The sequence below is a fragment of the Athene cunicularia genome, assembly GCF_003259725.1.
Source record: "Athene cunicularia isolate RWA chromosome 2 unlocalized genomic scaffold, athCun1 chr2_part1, whole genome shotgun sequence".
Classification (NCBI taxonomy): domain Eukaryota; kingdom Metazoa; phylum Chordata; class Aves; order Strigiformes; family Strigidae; genus Athene; species Athene cunicularia.
Window position 1 is genome coordinate 63,812,563 of NW_020799095.1, and position 19,261 is coordinate 63,831,823.

Consider the following 19,261-nt stretch of genomic DNA (forward strand, 5'->3'; position numbering starts at 1 on the left):
CAATATATATATATATATATATATATATAAAAGTTAAAACAGAGCTTTGGATTCAAAAAGACTGACACAAACCATTGGCCCCAAGGAATCGCCATTTACCTTTAAAATCACCTTGTTGGCAACATAATTATTTAGTGATCAGCCATATCAAGTACGAGGTATAGCAGGATACTGATGGGGGTTTTGTGCATGAAAACACCACTCAAAAAGCATCATCACTACATTGAGCCTTGTTCTAATGCTCACAGGACATTTATTTTTTTTTAAAAGATGATGTTAAGATACCCACTTTTAGTCCTAAATGTGACATAATGGAACATTTTCCTAACTGGTCTGAGAACAGGGGGTATGTGGAATACTGACTGCCCCGTCAAAGTGGAAACATGTGCACGTGGCACATGATGATATTCTTTTCCAAATTTCATCTTACTAGTGTCATACTGTTAAACATGCAGACAAATAGGTGACTTCCCTCCCATGTATCCTATGTTCTCCTTCCTGCTAAGGAAGTCAGACCCATAAAACTACCCAGAAGCACAAGTAGGCTGCTGCAGACCACTGAACTTTCAGTATCTGTATATTTTGTATTTTTACATCTTATTATTGTTGTAGATAGTTGTATCCACTAGCCCTCCCGGGATAAGATTTGGCCTATTTTCCAAGAGCAATTTGAAGATTAGGAGGTGGGAACAGATGGTTCTAGTCAAAGCCTTTTAAATCAGTTCCAAAATGTAGTATTTTCACATATTCCCCATGCTTACCACCCATTTAAAAAAAAAAAAAAAAAAAAAAAAAAAAGTGACAGAAAAAGAGGAAAAAAAAAAAAAGATGAAACAGATTAATTTATTCAGTTTGGCTTTCATGCTTTAGCTTGATGAGTTTTAATAAGTAATGAAACACCCAATCTACTACACTTGTACTATTATCATTACATTTAGCACATGATGTGACAAATACCTCAAATCTTTAGCATTATTAATATACAGAAAATAGATTTGATGGCATTCCAAGTAATTCATCTATGCCACACAGTACAACTAAGGTTATAATGATACAGTTCAACATGCATAAAATGTGATATCTAATAATAACAATTTCATAGTTAACAGAGCACTCTCTTCTGCTATCCTATCTCTTAATAATTTCATGCATCTTTTGTATAAATTTCCCATATAGTGCTACAAAGAAACAAACCAGGGAAAAATAACATAAAAGTTAGGAGGTAAATACATCTGATTAATAGTCAAACACAACAGTGCAGATAGCATAGCCTCCAGATTGCACTGGCTGTCAGGCAAGCAGTTTCTCACTTTAAACACAGCATTTTAAAAAATAATTACAACATGTTTCCATGTTGAGAGAAATACGGCAATTAGAACCCTGCAAGAGAACTACCATTTTACAAAGATCCTTTAAAATTGCAGTCATTGACAAAAAAATAACTATTTCCTTGTTTCTCTCAATCACAATTTCTAAAGCAAAGGTTTTTAAAACTAGTTCTAAATGTATGTCACAGAATGGGCAAATACAGTAATACATGTACTAAGAACAATTTCAGCAAAGGAAATAAAGTGTGGACATGCCACTATAGACTGTCAGGAAAAAAAAGAGTTTCTTAAGCTTAAGTTTCCCTTTATTTACAGGTTATGCTTATAAATAATCACGTGTGCTTAAAATTTTAAAATGCACCCACCTGCATTCATAGCAAACATTTTAAACTAAAATTTTTTAACATACTGACAAAAATGCTATCTTAAATGAGCAGATTTAATTTAGTGAGTACACAGTTTCTGATTTTATGCAAATCTAATCAGACTGTACGCATTGCTTTATGTAGGCTGAAAGCTAAAGAAAGCAAAAAATTAGCACTAATTCATGAAGATCAAGAATCTACAGCCACCACCAATGCTGTGCAAACACCGGTTTAATTAAAGCCAGGAAAAAACACATTAGAAAGCTTAGTCTGAAGGTGTCTAACTGTATTAGTTCATTTGCTTCATTTAAATTATGTTCTAACATTACAGCATGACACTGCCATCCAGAAGAGATGTTATAACCACAGCATAGCCTACGTAGGGTTTAGAAGATGCATGAAGTAGCGACCTCGGTACTGGAGGTCTTGCAACACATTCAATACAGCAGGTAGAGATTAACACACGTATGAACCAAACAGCACCTAAGCAAAGGTCTAGTGACAGACAGGTTTCCACACACCCATGTGCACCTTGGGATGTTCTTTTCAAACTCGTAGGCATACTGAATGAAAGCCACTTCAAAAAGTTTAAAAGTGATTTGTGAAGTTTTTATTCATAACAACATTTAATTACATTATGGAAAAAGTTCCTCTTTAAATATTAAAGACAAAACATTCATCCTTCCACACCCCACATAAAACCAAAAGTGGCTGCCTACTTAAAAAAAACCCCCAACCATAAATTAAAATTTAAGCTACGTTTAATTAAGGTTCAATTGCTTCCTTGCCTTGAAATGTAATTATGTTTTCAATATATTGTTCTTGTGACCCTTAAATCTTCGAATTATTTACACTCCATGACATTAGAAAGCCACATGTTTCACTTTGTTAACAGTGCAGTTTGTGAACATGTTAACATTTAACAGTAAATATGCATATGCAACATGTCATTAAGAAAGATACCCTTTCTATAAAAATGCTAACATTTGCTTACAGAAGCAAAGTCAACTTTAATCTATACTTGCTGACAGAGAGAATAATATATTGCAGACAATTCTGTTTTATCCATGTGTCTCACTATATTAAACTTTCTTTTGCTTCCCCTCCCCCCTACTCTCTTGTTTTGTTTTAAAGCAAACCATTCTTGGATTAAAAATATTTCAGCTTTATTAAGGAAACCACAAAATCAATGGAAAAATTGCCCTGTGAATGAAGACAGGTTTTCATGCTTGATAGTGTTACACGTATTTTTCAACCATTAAACTGCAACAATATTACTGTTCTTAGATTACTAAATCTACACTGACACAATCATAAATTATTTCTATTGATCGGTTGCATGTCATTATTGTGAAATTTTGACTTCAATATGACTTGATGCTAATCATCAGATTTCCAATTATTTATTTTAAGTTGAAGCATTGGAGAGAAAGTTCAAGTCATTTGCTTTGATTTATTTAGTATAAATAAAGAATACCCTATACTAATATTTATAGAGGAATTCTAGTTCAGTACCTTAACCACAAATGTAAGGCAACGAATTACAAGTAATAAACTACTTACGCAATTTAAACAAGGTTAAGAGTACCCAATTCTCCAAAAAACTACCCAAAGTTTTAGCCTTCAACTGTCTTGTATGGCATTCTTTCAAATCTTAATTAGCATCCAGTGTTTACAGTCCAACTTTCTGATGCATGTATCCCATCATTGTAAGCTATTTAATAAGACAGCAACAAATATAGTAACGCTATAAAATTCACTTACTGGAATTTGCAACACTCAGTAATGATACTTGGATACAACTAAATGTGACAAGAAAAGCACACCACCTAGAAATACAGGTATCCAAACAAAGTCAAAGTATTAGACACAGAATAGCAACCAAAACCTGCAAGCATGAAATACTCCCAAAGACTGCAGAGAAGTCTTTCCTCTGATTTGAGCGGCCTCTGGATCAGACCTTATGACAAGTCAATCAGTCCCATTTTCTTTCATTAAAATTATTGCAACCAGCTTCAGGAAAATCTAGTATGTGGAAAAAAAACCTGAAAGGTTTTACAGAATTTCTTGTGTAGTACATTCAGAAAGAATTCTCATTTATCAGCTATTTACATAACATATTGTTTCAATTAAGTTGTACCTTTTGAAATCTGCAGGAAGAATTATATACCATATTATTTCAGATAAAACTTGCAAGGACTGCTACTATAATTAAAGTTTATACATGGAAGAGATTACAGTATAGAACAGATCAACATCATAAATAATTAGCATCTTACATGATCCTCTACTCAATGCAATTTTTTGACTCTTTTCAGTGGAAATGGCATTTTAGATAACGTGGTTTTAGTAAACTAACCAAATCTTTTACTAGCTCCATAGACTCAGGTGTGCTGAATCTATGCAATGTTTTCAGGAGCATTTTTTAGAGCTTTGCAATTAAATTTTACTGCCCAGCTAACTAAATACATAGGTTGCATTTGCCTTGTAATTAAAATACATAATTTCTGGAGGATGTTCTTTGCCACAGTGGAGTTTAGAGAAAAGTCAAAGGAAAAATATTACACCAATATAAAATTAGAAAAGCTCCACAGAACTCACAGCTTGTTACAAACACATACACAAAGCTTTAAAAAAATTTCAAGAATATTAAACATATTAAAATCTTTAAAGCAATGCTTCAAACTTCTAGCATCCTTTAATTTGTTTTTACATCCTTGTTTGATGCTGTATCCTTTGTTCTGATGCTATGCCAATGAAATTGCATCACCATGAAGCAACATTATGCAAGAATGTCTGGCTAAAATTAAAATGCTATTTCTCAGCATCACATAGTTACAGGAAAAATGCAGTTCAGGCATTCACAATGCAATTATGCAAGCCAATATATTCAGTAAATACTTAATGAAAAAATAAGGTAATGGAAAGCTAGTATGTTTAGCTTTACAGGAAGATAAACCACCAGACTGCTCCTCCTGTTGTTCTAACTACACTTTCGGAGTCTGAGTCTATTGCCAAAGATGTTCGATACAGCTCCACTCCAAAAAAGTCAGTGATTAACAGAAGCTGAGGAGTTCTTCATGCATCGACAGACAGTACTGAATTTTTTTAAAAAAGAAAAAGTTCTTCCAAACAATCTGCTGTTATGTAAAACATAGCTAACTTCTCTGGAAAACAAGTTGCATGTTAGAGCACAAACACGGAAAAAGATGTTCTCTCTCTCCAGACCTGTGTGTTTCGTACAAGCAGGGAACGTTCAGTTGTTCCTAAATTACAGCTCTTCATCACCTCTGAAGAGAAGTGAGAAATTTCCTGAATAACTGTTTTCTGCCTGCTAAAATATAACACAGAGCATCACAATAAGATCGAACTGCAGCAACATTATTTAAACCAATTTGATTCCTAATTCAGATGGATTATCAATAAATACCAGATGTACACTGTTTACAAAGTAAACAATCATCTCCTTCATGAGAGGCACTCTTAAAACGCAATATTCTATATAGACTACCTCAAGATCATTGCTGTAAACAGAAAAATGAACACAACATCAAGTGATACTGGACATCCCAAAATGAAACATATTTTTTCACATGGCTAAATTGAACACATATGTCTGTTCCAAACATCAACAAAATTTATTAATGAAATAGCAAAAAAAAAAAAATAATCTCATTACACTTCTGTAACTCAAAGAAATTATGTTTTATCTTCAATTTCTAAAGTGTTCAAGGGAAAATAGAAACTTGTGTCCACGGACTACTGTAACAGTGAAATTAATCTGTGCTAATATAACTGTGCTCTGTCACTCCTGACCATGCAGCCATTCTAAATCATGAGCTTAAATGTGCACGTCTCATTGCAACAGTTCTTTGACAGAAATGTTTTGTGTGCTTTAAGTTATTTCTATGCTGGTTTGTGCTCTAAGAAAATAAGCTAAACCGTTTTTACTGCAGAAAATATTTTATTTTAACTTGTTTTGCATGTCTATAAAACATACCGAGTAGCTTTAAGACACACAGTGCATTTCTTCCACAGATGAAGGAAGTTGAGAGGATACACATACATTTTTAAAGCTGCATAAACCACAAAGCCAAACTTACACAGAACAAAGAACAAATCCAGCGTTACTCAGCAAGAAGACTAGAAACATGCATGCACACATACACGCCAGCAGCCCTAATAAACCTAAAGGACAAAAATAAATACTTTGTTATGCAAATATACCATTTCAAAACTGAGAAAATTAAGTGATGTCATGCAAGTTAATATCCTTACCTCAATGGAAAAGAAGCAAGAGACAACAACCCTCCCTTCGCACCAACCCCATCGCAAACATTTATTTCAGTGAGGTTTGGCTTAAATAGGAGTCTGTAGCACTTAGCCCCAAGAAGAATTACAGAGTGTTGGAACTGCTGATTTTAAAAAGTTAGCATTTGTTCTGCCAACCTAATTTACCTGAATAATCAGTGCAATTCATGTATTATTGCATATTCACAGATATTTTTTTCATAGATTCCATTTCTAATGCTTAGAATGGCAACTTAGCAAATGGTTTCTAAAAATATAAAAACATAACCATATTATTTGTTTCAAGATTTTAATATGCCTCCATGGAAGTGTGTTCAGAGGCACAATATAAATTGTAAAACATGACATAGCAAATTTAATACTTCATAAGAAAAAAAATGGACTAAGATAACTCCATATTACTCATCCCACAAATCACGTGCACTTTCTTCATTTAATAGCAGTGCTTTACCAGTGTTCAAATAACAGATATTGCATATAATTGTTATATTGACACTTTCCTTAAAATTGCGACTTTCATTTTAAGACATTAAATAAAAATTTAAAAAAAACCAAACCAAAACATATGCAGACCCACTCATTCAGCTGCATGAACAGTAATTTAACCAAAATGAAAAAGTTCTTGGAGTCAGAGTTATTATATTAGCACTTTCTATAGTGTATGATGAACAATACTGAAAATCATCTACACTCCCACAGACCTGCATTATCCCCTGATCTCAGTAAATTGTAGCAGCTAACATGAGCTGCAACACTTCAAAGTGAATCAAATACGCTTTTCTTTAAATGTGTAAGAAATAAATTACACAGTGGTTTGGATTTTTCACTAGCCTGCTGAACGGGGTGGATGGATCACTAAAATACCAAATTTCAGAAGAAGAAACATTATATGAGAGAAGGTTTTATCAAATAGAAACCTGCCAGGTATCACCAAGCTGTTGTAACAATTTTTGAGGCAACTAGGTTAAAAAGCATTTTTTTTTTAGAAAGTAAAAACCCAAATGAAGTCCATCAGAAATATAAATAGTAAAGCTAATGCTCAGCCAGAGCTGTAACAGAAATAAAATGTTTTGTAATTTTAAGATAGCACCCCATATCAACTTTTCCAGCCTTGACATAATTTCTAGACTACTCTTGTCACACTACATTAATAATTTCTCAACTTCTTTTCTATCCTTCTACTCTGATATCTTAAAATCCCAGGGCCTGAGCAATCACTGACATCAAAGCCTTCAATTCCACCTTTTATTTTGGGATTGTCCTACTGCAAAACTTTAGATGCAGATGAGCATACAACAAAATATGTTAATGTCTAGATGACTGCAGCTATTTTGCAGCCATTAATTTTGTACTTAATAACTACTAATTCAAACACTGTACTACTTTTATTAATCAAACACTTCTAGAGAGAGATCTGCAGCTTGACTTATTTTAATAGCAAATCTGATTTCGTGGATCAGAGCAGAACAGACTGCAGCTCTCTTTCTAAAAACTCTGACATTTGAGCAAACCTTACCAAAGAATGCTTGCCTGATTGAGGACTGACATTTCCTTTTTTTAACTCGCTTAACTAAAAAATAGGCATTCTGGCCAACTCCTACAGTACCCCAAGGCAGCTGTATATCACTTTCAGTTGCAACTTGTGAATACTTTCTTTTTCTTTCTGTCTCTTTATTTTGACATGCATATTATGTTAGCTGATTTCAATCATGTTGCATGAGTGGATGACATACCTTAAAAGATTAAGTTTTGCCACCTGGGACTATTCCAGAAATTCAGTACTTATAGCATCTCATACCCTTCTTCATCCTCTATGCGCCCGCATTATCAATAGTAGCTTTCTTTCCTATTTTATGCCTAACGACAAGTTGCTCAAGGCTGCAGTTGATACAAGTCAGCTTGAAGTGTCATTCCCCTCTCATTCCTATTACAGGATGAAGCTGCTCCATTGTGTACAACGCTCTGCTGCCATCTATTTGACACAAGAAATACAACGCTGCGAATGCCACAACGGGTTTTTGCCTTCCCTTTCCTCCAGCTTTCTCTTCCCCTATAGCAGCTGTTAGAAGAAAACTACCAGGGAAGTTTTTGATCACTCTCCTCCCTGCTCACACCCAGACGCAGATATCACTTCAGCAATTACTTTTGCACTTAAAAATAGATACAGCATAGATTTGGTTATTAAAAATAAAAATAGAATTACAGCATAAAGCACTCTTCTCTAAAAAAGGGAATTCAATGTATAACCTCAAACAAGAGGCCAGTTCTAAAATTTACTTTAAAGCACTTATTTTAAAATTTGTGATTTAATTATGTAGCAACAGAGCTCAATCAAGGGCTTGATTTCAGTAGAGGCTATCCAGACCTAACTGGGGCCATGGCATTGAACAAACATGGGTTCGCCTGCCATCCCCCTTCACTGCACCAGACTTAAAATTCAGAAGTCAGTTACGAAGTCAAATTATGGAGCCTTAAAGCAGAAACCACACACAAAGCAAGAGATGAAGGAGGTGGTACTTTATCCGTCATCAGGGTCACAAAGATAAACACCACTTCATTCATCACAGCATTCAGCCTGCTTTGTATATGACTGCACAACACAGGAACAGCAGCTAAAAAACGTCCCTAACTTGCATTTGTAAAATAACATGCAAGAGACACCCACTGACGTTGAAAAAAACTCAAAAGGAATCTATAATCTTCAGTTACAGATTAATGACAGAGTACATTCTGCTCTTTAATTACCAAGCCATATGGAAAAGTCCTCTTTTCAGGACTTTTTTTCAGGCTGGTCCTTTTCACATCTCTGATTAAGTACTCAAATAGTACTCTTCTTTTTTTTTTTTAAATGGTTGCTTTCCTGATACACTTAAGTGACATATTGGTAGAAATGTGCTTCAGCATTTACCCTGGAAATGATCCATAAGAAAAAACAACAAAAGAAAAGATTTAAAAAAACAAAACAAAACAAAACAAAAAAAACACCATAGCAAGTTATTCATACAAAATATAAATAAGGCCACTGTGATCCAAAAAGCATATGGACTCTTGTGTATTTTTCTATAGAGGGGGAAAAAATACCCTACCTCAGAGCAAGGACAGGGAGAAAAGGAGGGGTTTTCTTAGGGGGATGTAGAGGGCAGATAAGGAGAAAATGAGAGAGGTGGAATAAGAGGCCACAGAGGCAATACCAGCCTGCAGCAGAAGTCATGAGAGATCTTCTGTGGTATTAAAACATACTCATAATACATTCATTTTCTCACTGGTATTGGCATAAGTAGTACTTGGTTTGGGGAGCAATTTGTTAATGCTTATATTTCCTAATACAGACTAGTAGCACTGAGTGCATTATTTCATTATTCTTTTTATGTATTCATAACATTTGCAGCCATTATATATATATATATAACTATTAAAGTTATTCTGCTTAATAAAATTAATAGTTGCACTAAGTTCCTTAGTTACACTTGGTTTAAAATCTATTTAGTCTGACAGTACAAGCTTCAATTACAAAGACTGCATAAAGCTGCCATAAATATTTAGTGGGCCAAGTGAAGAGACACACAAAATTCCAATTGCTAGCTATTACTGGAATTACCTTTCTAGGCCACACACAAAATCTGTTTGAACAGGTACTGCAAGTATCATATTAAAAAAACTGTCCAGAATAATTCAAGTGTAAAACTACCTAAAACCTGATTGCTTAAAAGGAATTAGAGTATTTAAAGGGTTTAAGCTACACACAGCAGAACAACACATACAAGCATTTGAAAGAAACACTTGAGAGGCTTATTCTGCCCTCTGGTGCACTCCATCCCACAAGGACACAGCATCCTGAACAAAACTCGGGGATGCAGCCAAGCAACTCCCAACAGCCTGAAGTTAAAGCAGTTAGAAGTGTGTGCTGAGCTACAATAAGACCGTTCAGCACCTTACAGGATCATACCCCAGATGATACCACGACAAGCAAAAGCATTCTGCAGGCCTGAAGGTAGCCCAGCTAATTTTCATTCCTTTGTATTTATGGCAGAGAGCCTAATTGCCTTGGCTAAGGACCAAGACCCCGTCATGCAAAGCACTGTGCAAATACAGAAGTTGCTGGTTTGCATAACAATTTTCTAGTGAGGTTGTGTTCATCAGGCTGGTGTCACAAGCTGCCACCACCAGCAAACAGATGACAACAGACTGACAGATACCAAAGCACGCCACAGAACACAGTACCACGGGTCCACATGCAGGGATCCTACATTAATCAGAGGTACCCTGAGGCAGTAGGTTCTGTATTTATAGTCATCTTGTAGCACAAATCAGGTTTGGAAACTCACTTTTTGGCTATTAAAGCGAATTGCCATACATGCTAAATTAGAAGTAATTCGATATCATCTTGAGACAATAAAATATTCTATAAAGCATAACTATAAAATTCTCTAACTCCATAAAATTAAGGTCTGTTAAGGCTTATTTTTGCCTGTAAGTCTTACTACATCTCTACAACAGAGTACTGCTAATAGTCTTTACAATTAACTAGACTAGATCTTGTTACACCAAACAGCCAAACTGCTTGTTTTCTAAAACACACACAAAAAATTCATGCATTTTCTCAGAAACTGTGTTTCTGTGACATCTGTAACAAGCTTAAAAGCTATACAATAATATAACAGCACAACAATGCATACTGAATAATAAGAACCACAAAGTACAGTACATAAAACATTTATTATGCAAGCTGTAATGCACAATTCTAAGCCTTGTTGCTAGTGCAATAGTGGAAAAGCTTTACAATTAATTTCTTCATTTATTTAGCCTACAGTTTCATATAATAAGATTGTATCAAATTAAAAAAAAAACCTTTTGCCATCAGGAAGCATGGCAGAATCAGAACCAGACTAAGTACACAGTTAGCATATAAGCACATAAGTAGCACCAGTAAGATTACTGATGGGTATTTCTGTATGATTACAAAAATCCACCCTACAAAATAGCAGAGAACATTCCTGTTTAACAGATGGACTATAACGCCAAAACACATCTCCAGCACAAAAGAACTATTTTCAGAACAAATTTACCAATAGGCAATGGCAGCAATCACTAAAAGCTATTTCATTTCAGTGTTATTGAGATGGTTAAAGTTAAGCTGAACCAAACTGAAGGGTTTTCAAACTAAGGATCCTAACAGAGAGCTGTTCTATAAGGAAGGCACATTCCCCAGCCTGGCTATTGAATAGCACAAGGACAGACCTTGAAAAGATCCCAGAACTCAATCAGAAGACTTCAGTTCTCGGTTCTGACTTAGTTCTGGACTAATTTATTTAAGCTTGTGCCTTGACTTTCCTTGTAGCCAAGTACTCACTGGATACATGCAGTGGAAATACCTTCTTCATGTGAGACCATCCGGGCGATATCCTCTCCTACACAACTCTACTAACTGCACAAATAGAAAGGGGATGAGGGAAGGGGACTGCCCCTAGAACAACACCATTAAAGCCTGCAGGAGAAAGTCAGCAATAAATATTTTAAATTATTTGATTCACTCTACCACACTTCACTAGACAGAAGGATGCCATCTTCCATGCCATGTCCCAAGCACTGCCTTCCTCACCATAAAGTTACACAGCACCATCTTCCTCAGCAATTGTTCATAACCACAGTTACAACTGCAGGAAGAAGCATCCCATAAAAGACTATGGTGGGAAATGAAAAAGACATCCTGTTTCCCATATGGTTCACGTTCCTCACACACAGAAAAGCCCAAGAATGCAAACAGGCTTTACAACATCATGTAGAAGTAGATAAGGTTTTCTTCATATAATGGGAAGAAGCCTTACATTATTCATAGATCCTGGTCCTCCTGAGGGACTTTCACCGTCCTGACATCTGCTGTAGGGCACATGCAGGGTACCTGCAACCCAGGAGATTTATGGAGTACGATGATAACCTCCTGACAGATGATTGAACAGCTTACAACAGGAAATGCTACGAACATCTGATTCTTACAGTCAAGGCAGAGCTGGTCAGGGCAGCCTTAGCTGCAGTGATCACGAGATGGTGGAGTTCAGGATCCTGAAAGAAGGGAGCAAGACAGAAAAACAGGATCACAATCCTGAACCTAAGAGACCAGACTTTTGCCTGTTCAGAGATCTGCTTGGTAGAGTACCATGGGATACAGCCCTGGAGAGTAGAAGAGTCCACAAGAGCTGGCTGATTTTCAAAGATCTATTCCAAGTTTAAGAATGGTCCATCCTGACAAGTATGAAATCAAGAAGAAGCTGCAGGAGGCCTGTATGATGAATAAGGAGCTCCTGACCCAAGCATAAAAAGGAAATGTATAAGAGATGGAAGCACAGAGAGGCAACCCAGGAGGAATACAAAGAGACTCTTCAAGTAGGCAGGTATAGAGGCAGGAAAACCAAAGCCCATCTGGATTTGACTGTGGTGGGAGACACGAAGGGCAGCAAGAAGAGCTTTTACAGGTCTATCAGCAGCAAAAAGACAATCAGGGAAAAATGTGAGCCTGCTGCTGAACAGGGCAGGCAACCTGCTGACAAAGGACACTGAAAAGGCTGAGGTATCCCACGACCTCTTACGTCTGTTTTCACTAGTAAGGCTGACAAAGAAATTAGAGGTTCCTGTGGCCCATGAGAAAGTCTGGAGCAACAAAAACATACCCATGGTAGAAGATGCTCAGGGGAACATTTATACAAATCAAACACATACCATAAGACCTGCTGGAATGCATCCATGAGTGCCAAAAGAGTTGACTGATGCCACTGCGAAGCCATTTTAGAAAGGTCAAGAAAATCAGGGAAAGCTCCTGACAACTAGAAAAAAAAGGATACATCACTGCTATCTTCAAGGAGTATCCAGGGAACTATGAGCTGGTCATCCTTACCTTGATTCCTAGGAAGGTGATAGAGCAATTAATCTGGTAAACCATTTCCAAACATATGCAGGACAAGAAGGTGATTGGAAGAAGTCAGGCATAGATTTATGAAGGTGAAATCACGCCTGAACAACCTGATAGACTTCTATGATGAGATGACTGGGTTGGTGAATGAAAGAAGAGTAGGTTAATAAGTGGATGGCAAGGTGGACTGAAAACTGGATGGACTGCTGGGCCAGTGTTATGATCAGCGGCAGAAAGTCCAGCTGGAGTCCACTCACTAATTGTGTACCACAGGGGTACACAATGGCTTTGACAATGGGGCAGAGTGAATCCTTGGGAAGTCTGCAAATGATGCAAAGTTGGGAGGAGTGGCCAATAATGCCAGATGGGTATACTGTCATTCAGAGGGACCCTGCAGGCTGGAGAAATGAGAAGAGGGTATTTTCATTAAGCCCAACAAATGGAAGAGCAAAGCCCTGTAACTCAAAAGGAATGACCCCATGTACCAGTACATGCTGGGGGCTGGCCTGGGGGTCCTGCTGGACACCAAGTTGAGCATGAGCCAGCAAAGAAGGCCAACAGCATCTTCAGCTGCATTAGGATAAGTGTCACCAAAAAGTCAAGGGAAGGGATCTTTTGCCCCTGCATGCTGAGTGGTGAGACCACTGTGAATTCTGGGCTCCCAGTACAGACACAACGGACCCATAAAAGGCCACAAAGGGCTGAAGGATTGGAGCACCTGTCATATGAGGAGAAGCTGAGAAAGTTGAGTTTCTTTATCCTGAAGAAGGCTCAGAGAGGGATCTGACTGATGTGTATAAAAATATCTCATGGCTGGTGGGAAGAGTAAACAACTGAGATGGACTCTTCTCAGTGGTATCCAGTGAGAGGAGGTGAGGCAATGGACACAAAGTGAAATATAGAAATGCCATTTAAAAAATATGAAAATGTTTCTGGTGGTGGATGTTGGCTTTTTACTGTGAGGGTGATGGAACTGAACAGGTGAGGGAACAGGTTTCCCCATCCTACTTAAAACTCGACTGGACAAGGTCCTTTGCAACCTGCTCTAGCTAACTTTGCTCTGAGTAAGGGGGTTGGACTAGACAGTCTCCAGAGGTCTCTTCCAACCTTCAAATATTTCGTGATTCTGTAAAGTTATATGATGTAAACTTTTGCTTGTGTACTTGAATTTTCCCCTCCCTGCAGCAATCCCCCTTTTGCACCACCCAGTATGCAATCTATAGCTTCAAGATGCAGCAGAAACACAGGTGAGCACAGGCTTTTATGCAAGTTGGAATCTTCCTCCATGGGCTCTGAAGACCTTACTGCTACTTCTTTTGTTTCTTCATCTTCCCTGCTGCCACTTGACCCTCCATGAAGCATGAACATAGTCACAGTAACAAGTATGGGGTTGAAATCAATTAGTAGTTCATAACATGTTTGGTTCACAGCAATTAGGGGTCAGTGTTTGAAACAGATAAAAACCAGAAAATAATCAGAAATTAGTATGTTCTTTAATTTTGCCAGCATGGGGAAAGAGGAAACTAAAGGCCTCCCAAGACTAAGGACCTTCTCTTCAGAGATCACAAAAATATAAAAGAAAAAAACGGAGGAGCTAGAGATAAAGTTGAATTCAATTAGTGAGTGTAAAGAGATCCTTACTCAGGTGAGATGCTACATGCTAAAAGCCCCTTGATTTTTACATTTCACCTTTCAGCTAACAGTGGTAGGGTTTGCTTCTTAAAATTAATCCTCACGTGACTACAAGCACCCATATGTCTGCAAGGACTTAAAAATAAATAGAACCTTAATATTCCCTAAACTAAAGAACAAAAAATCCCTGTATGCATCTTCTAAGGGGAAAAAAAACAAACTCAGCATTTACTGGCTTTTTAAAAATGTAGTTACACACAAGTAAGGCTTTACTCTTCAAAAATACATCCATATTGCATATATAAGGAACAGCTATCACAGAAAAGTCAACCCATTACTTTCGTATCTTATAAAACACATTTGCTATAAAATTTTATGGCACAAATGCTGAGAGTAAGTAGGCAAAATAACCTTTTACCCAACACAATTTAAAGAAGTAAATTGAGCAATTGTGGCTATCTGCACTACAGCCAGATTGGACTAGGCTATTCAATACATGAGTACTAGGATAGCAATAACCATAAAACTGGATCCATTTCCTCAGTCCTACGATTAACTGCTCATCGCAGCAAGTTTCAAGTGCTGAAAGCAAGAGATGTTTCACTACAGTTACACCACCTTTTGCTTCAGAAATTTGTAAAAAAAATATTTGCCAGCTTCACCAGTCCAACACAAGTCAAAAAAAAAAATCTTACAGCAGTCAAATACTGATGAAATCACTTGTACTAGAGAAAAAAAAGTTACAAGGTCATATCTATGTATGTGCATCTACCAAAACATTGTGAAAGAAGAAACATATAATTTTAGCCAACCTAGCATTTGGAAAATTGCTTTTCAAGACATTTAACAGACAGAGGGAAATGAGTATAGAATTATGGATAACAGAATTTAGATGAAGCCATCTGCATGCTACCCATACACAGTAATAGGTTATTATTTCGAATCAATATACTGTAAACAATCACTCCCATGAAACCTAATTAAATGAAAATAAATCATGGTCACCACACCAGATTCCCAAAGCACCAAAAGCCAAAGCAGCAGAACCGTATAAAGACTGGATTGAGAAAATGAGGCTAAACTGTTTACTTAGTAACTATGAAGTGAATGTGCTACTGTTTTCTGAACATCCAATGGAGAAGCTACAGTGCAGAGACCTAATCCCCATTTCTCACCAAAACAGACAGGAATGCACACTGGATAATTTGTTCCTACTGATGATATCATTCTGTTAAGTTTACTGTTTTTAATAAGGAACAAGTTTCAGTCTTCTCTCACTTTCTCCCATGTACAAGATCAGATCAGCCTCTCAGTGACCTACTTTATGAGTCATAGTCCTCACTATTTATGATTCAGAAAAACGTCTTCTCTGACAGTATTTCCCAGACTAGTGTGGGTTCATTCCAAGAACCAATTTCATCTTCATTGGTTTCCTACAGGAAACCAGACCAACTTCCTATTATTTTATTTTCCTTCATTTCAGCATGGCTCACATAAACTAACTGGAAGTGAGAGTGATAGAAAACTTTATTCTGTATAAACACAAGCCAACATAAACACCACCAAAAAATACTGAAGACGTCACTGGTTCAAAGTCACCAGAATGTGAAGCAAGCTAAGATTAGAAGTTCTCTTCCCCTCCTTCCCCAAACATGATGCACACAGTCAAAAACAGTAACTTCACATAACCAAAGTTTAACAGTAAGAGCTGTTTAGGTCTCTGGTGAAGACATTCACCCCTAATAGGCGGCCAGGTTCTACTCCCTCTTCTAACACTGGGAATTGTTTTAAAATGGTAAGCACTGTTGGACTGCAATTAAATTGTATCAGTACCAAAGTCAAGTCCCTCAATCATCTCAATCAACAGACTTGGGGTTCTCTCCTCAACTGCAACAACAGAAGTATTACTTGAGATGCTAGGAAGCATAAGCACATCCTGAAAAAGTCTGATCTAGAATTCCAGTAGGACTTCTAACATTGTCTACATATTGACCTGATGCATTCAGGCTAGCTTCTAAGATAGCCATTCTGATGCCTCCTCACTGTCCTCCAAGGCACATTAGATCTCTTAAAAGTCAAGACTTGATGCCAGATCTGCACCAGATCAAAGTGTTCATGCAGTGAGGTGCTTGAGGAATAAACCTTCTCAGAGCCCATGGCAGTGTCGTGTAAGAACCTGTAGCAGCATCACCACCACCACCCCTTCATGCCCTCCCAGTGATGTGATTTGAGCTGTTGGCAGCTGCAGCAGCCACATGGAGATAGTTTGGGACTAGAACATTAGTTACCATGCTAACATCACCTAAGGGACACAAGTAATTTCCATGAAGATTGTTATCCAATGAACTAGTTCAAGAAAAGAAATGCTGGAACACCTAGCTGTGGACTGCAAATACCCAGAAAGATTTGCTGGCTCAGGTTTCACTGTGTAAAGCGGCAGTTAAATTGCCTTCTGGACCCAAAGCTGCCCTTGGACTCATGTAGCCTTGTTCTTATAATGCTGTACCCTGAGCTAATAAACCAAACCAGACTCCTGTTTAACACCGAGCAAACTGAATAATTCAATCAAGCAAGCAATTTAAAAGCAAAATTATTCTCATTTCATCTCTATTCTGCTGTTTGTCCTGTGAATAACTGCAGTCTTTCAAAATAATTTCCTCTTGCTGGGTTTTAAGGCTTACATGGAGATAGGAACAACATATTGCTTTTCGTAGGAAGGCTGACTTACAAAACTAAAGCCAAACTGATTTTCATGAGGCTTAAATGCTCCTTCAGTTCTCATCTCAAGAGAAGGGCCAGGGAATTTTACCACTTAAGAATACTTTCACGTTGCACACAATAAGGATAGAACATATGACTGACACACAATTTATTTTAATGACAATTTGCTACCTGGCCAGTTCATAATCACGCAGTGAAGTATGAATGAGGTTTTTGCAAGAAAAGACAGGTCACCTGTTACTAAACTAAGCTTTTCCATGATACAGCAACGTAGCTTAACATATGTAAAATGCAAATTTAAGTTATCCTCTCTACTATTCATGTTCTTTCCTTATGATGCAGCAGTACTCACCAAGGCCAAGTTACTCATCTTCAACAACTCATTTTTATTTCAGTTCCTATAACTTGATTTTTCCAACCAAAATCCCAGAAATATTATAAAACTGCAAGTAGTAGTAAAGCTACTCTATTCTCTATTTGTGGGTCAATCTTTCAAAGTATACCACTTGCACAAAAACTGGCATAGGTGAAGCCTTTCTAGAAGTGACACACTCAGATACAGGTATTGATTTTTAATGTAAATGAAACAATGTGGTTGTAAGCACTGTTTGGCCTAACAACACCGCATAACTTCTCCACTAGAACTGATCAGCAGCAAACTGTACAGCAGAAGCTGTTTCACGTGATAGAAAAATCAGACTTTTAAGCTTATGTATTTTGTTGATAATGACAATTTAACCTCATCCTGACATCTTAATATATATTCAGAAACAAGACTCATGCAGTAATTCAGCACCACAAACACAACTGTCTTGATATAAGGCAGTGTTTGTCTGTCCAAGTTAGCAGTTGTTAAAGCAGCTATAAATGTTGCAGTTTAAAATAACCAAAGCAGTATACCACCACCACCACCACACATAGACAATTCTCAGTGCTAGGAGCTACTCACCTTGACATGGCTCTGAGCTCCCAGGTTGTATATCTCAGTAGGTTTGACTTCATTAATGATTTTCACCAGGCAAGTGCTGTCCGTGAGATCACCATAGTGCAGCTTCATGTCTTCAGAGTTTAAGAACACAGAGTTAATACACTTTAGTCCCAGAACTATATGACATTCTTGGTCCAAATCCTATTCCACGTTTAATATCCAAGTAAATATTTATTGAAAAAATTAAGAGATCACTGGCTGAACAAAGTTTTGCTTGGGTTTTTTCCTCCAGCTTTAAGCACAAAAATAGATTTCCCTGAAGGAGTATGGAAGACCATTTCAGATTCTCTTTTCAATAATCTGATTTACCTAGCAACATTTATATAATTTGTTTAGTAGTTTACTCTTCATTAACCCAGGTTGTATAAATTAGATTAATGTCACATAAGAATTTCAGCCACAAAACTCCCAGTATTTTACTTCAGCCTTCCAATCTTTCACTCACAAAGGTTTTTAATAACTTCTTAAGCATACCATCAATAGCTTTCTCCTCCCTCCCAAAGTGTTGCACGTGTTTTAAGTTCCTCACTGCAAATAATTTCACAACACAACAAAAATGCCTAAGGTACCTACAAGATGAACATCTAGGTAACATTACAGTACAACCCACTGTATTCATTACTATTGCTCTTCCATTTAAAAATTACAGATACAACACTTGAAAGGAATTTCAGAGGACAATGTAACTGTCAGTGAAACATGCCTCATGATGTTACACACCTAAATCTCAAATGTGGTTAGATACATCAGTCATACAGCTGTTATTTGTCCTTTCCCAACTGTGTTACTTTCTAATTTTTGTGTGAAAAAGTAGGTGAGAGCTTAAGACCAGCTCCTGTCATAATTAAAAGAGCAGGCTGCAATGGTTTATCAACTTGCTCTTGGTTTCAGACCCTGACTAGTCAAGAAATTATTCCATAAGTGAAATTCATTCTGATGGTACAGGTCTCATTTTCCTCTTAATTAAAAAAAAAAACAAACAACCCAACCATCAAAAAAACCACCAAACACC

General features: G+C 37.0%; 1 protein-coding gene across 1 annotated transcript in view; it reads right to left on the reverse strand.

Moving 5' to 3' along the window:
* Positions 1-19,261, reverse strand: part of GMDS (GDP-mannose 4,6-dehydratase) — a gene marked incomplete at its 5' end in the record, with an annotated part of 359,819 nt that overhangs the window by 333,182 nt on the left and 7,376 nt on the right. The window contains one exon of the mRNA XM_026841380.1: positions 18,211-18,320. Within this exon, the coding sequence (XP_026697181.1) occupies positions 18,211-18,320 (110 nt within the window). The remainder of the gene's footprint in view (positions 1-18,210; positions 18,321-19,261) is intronic.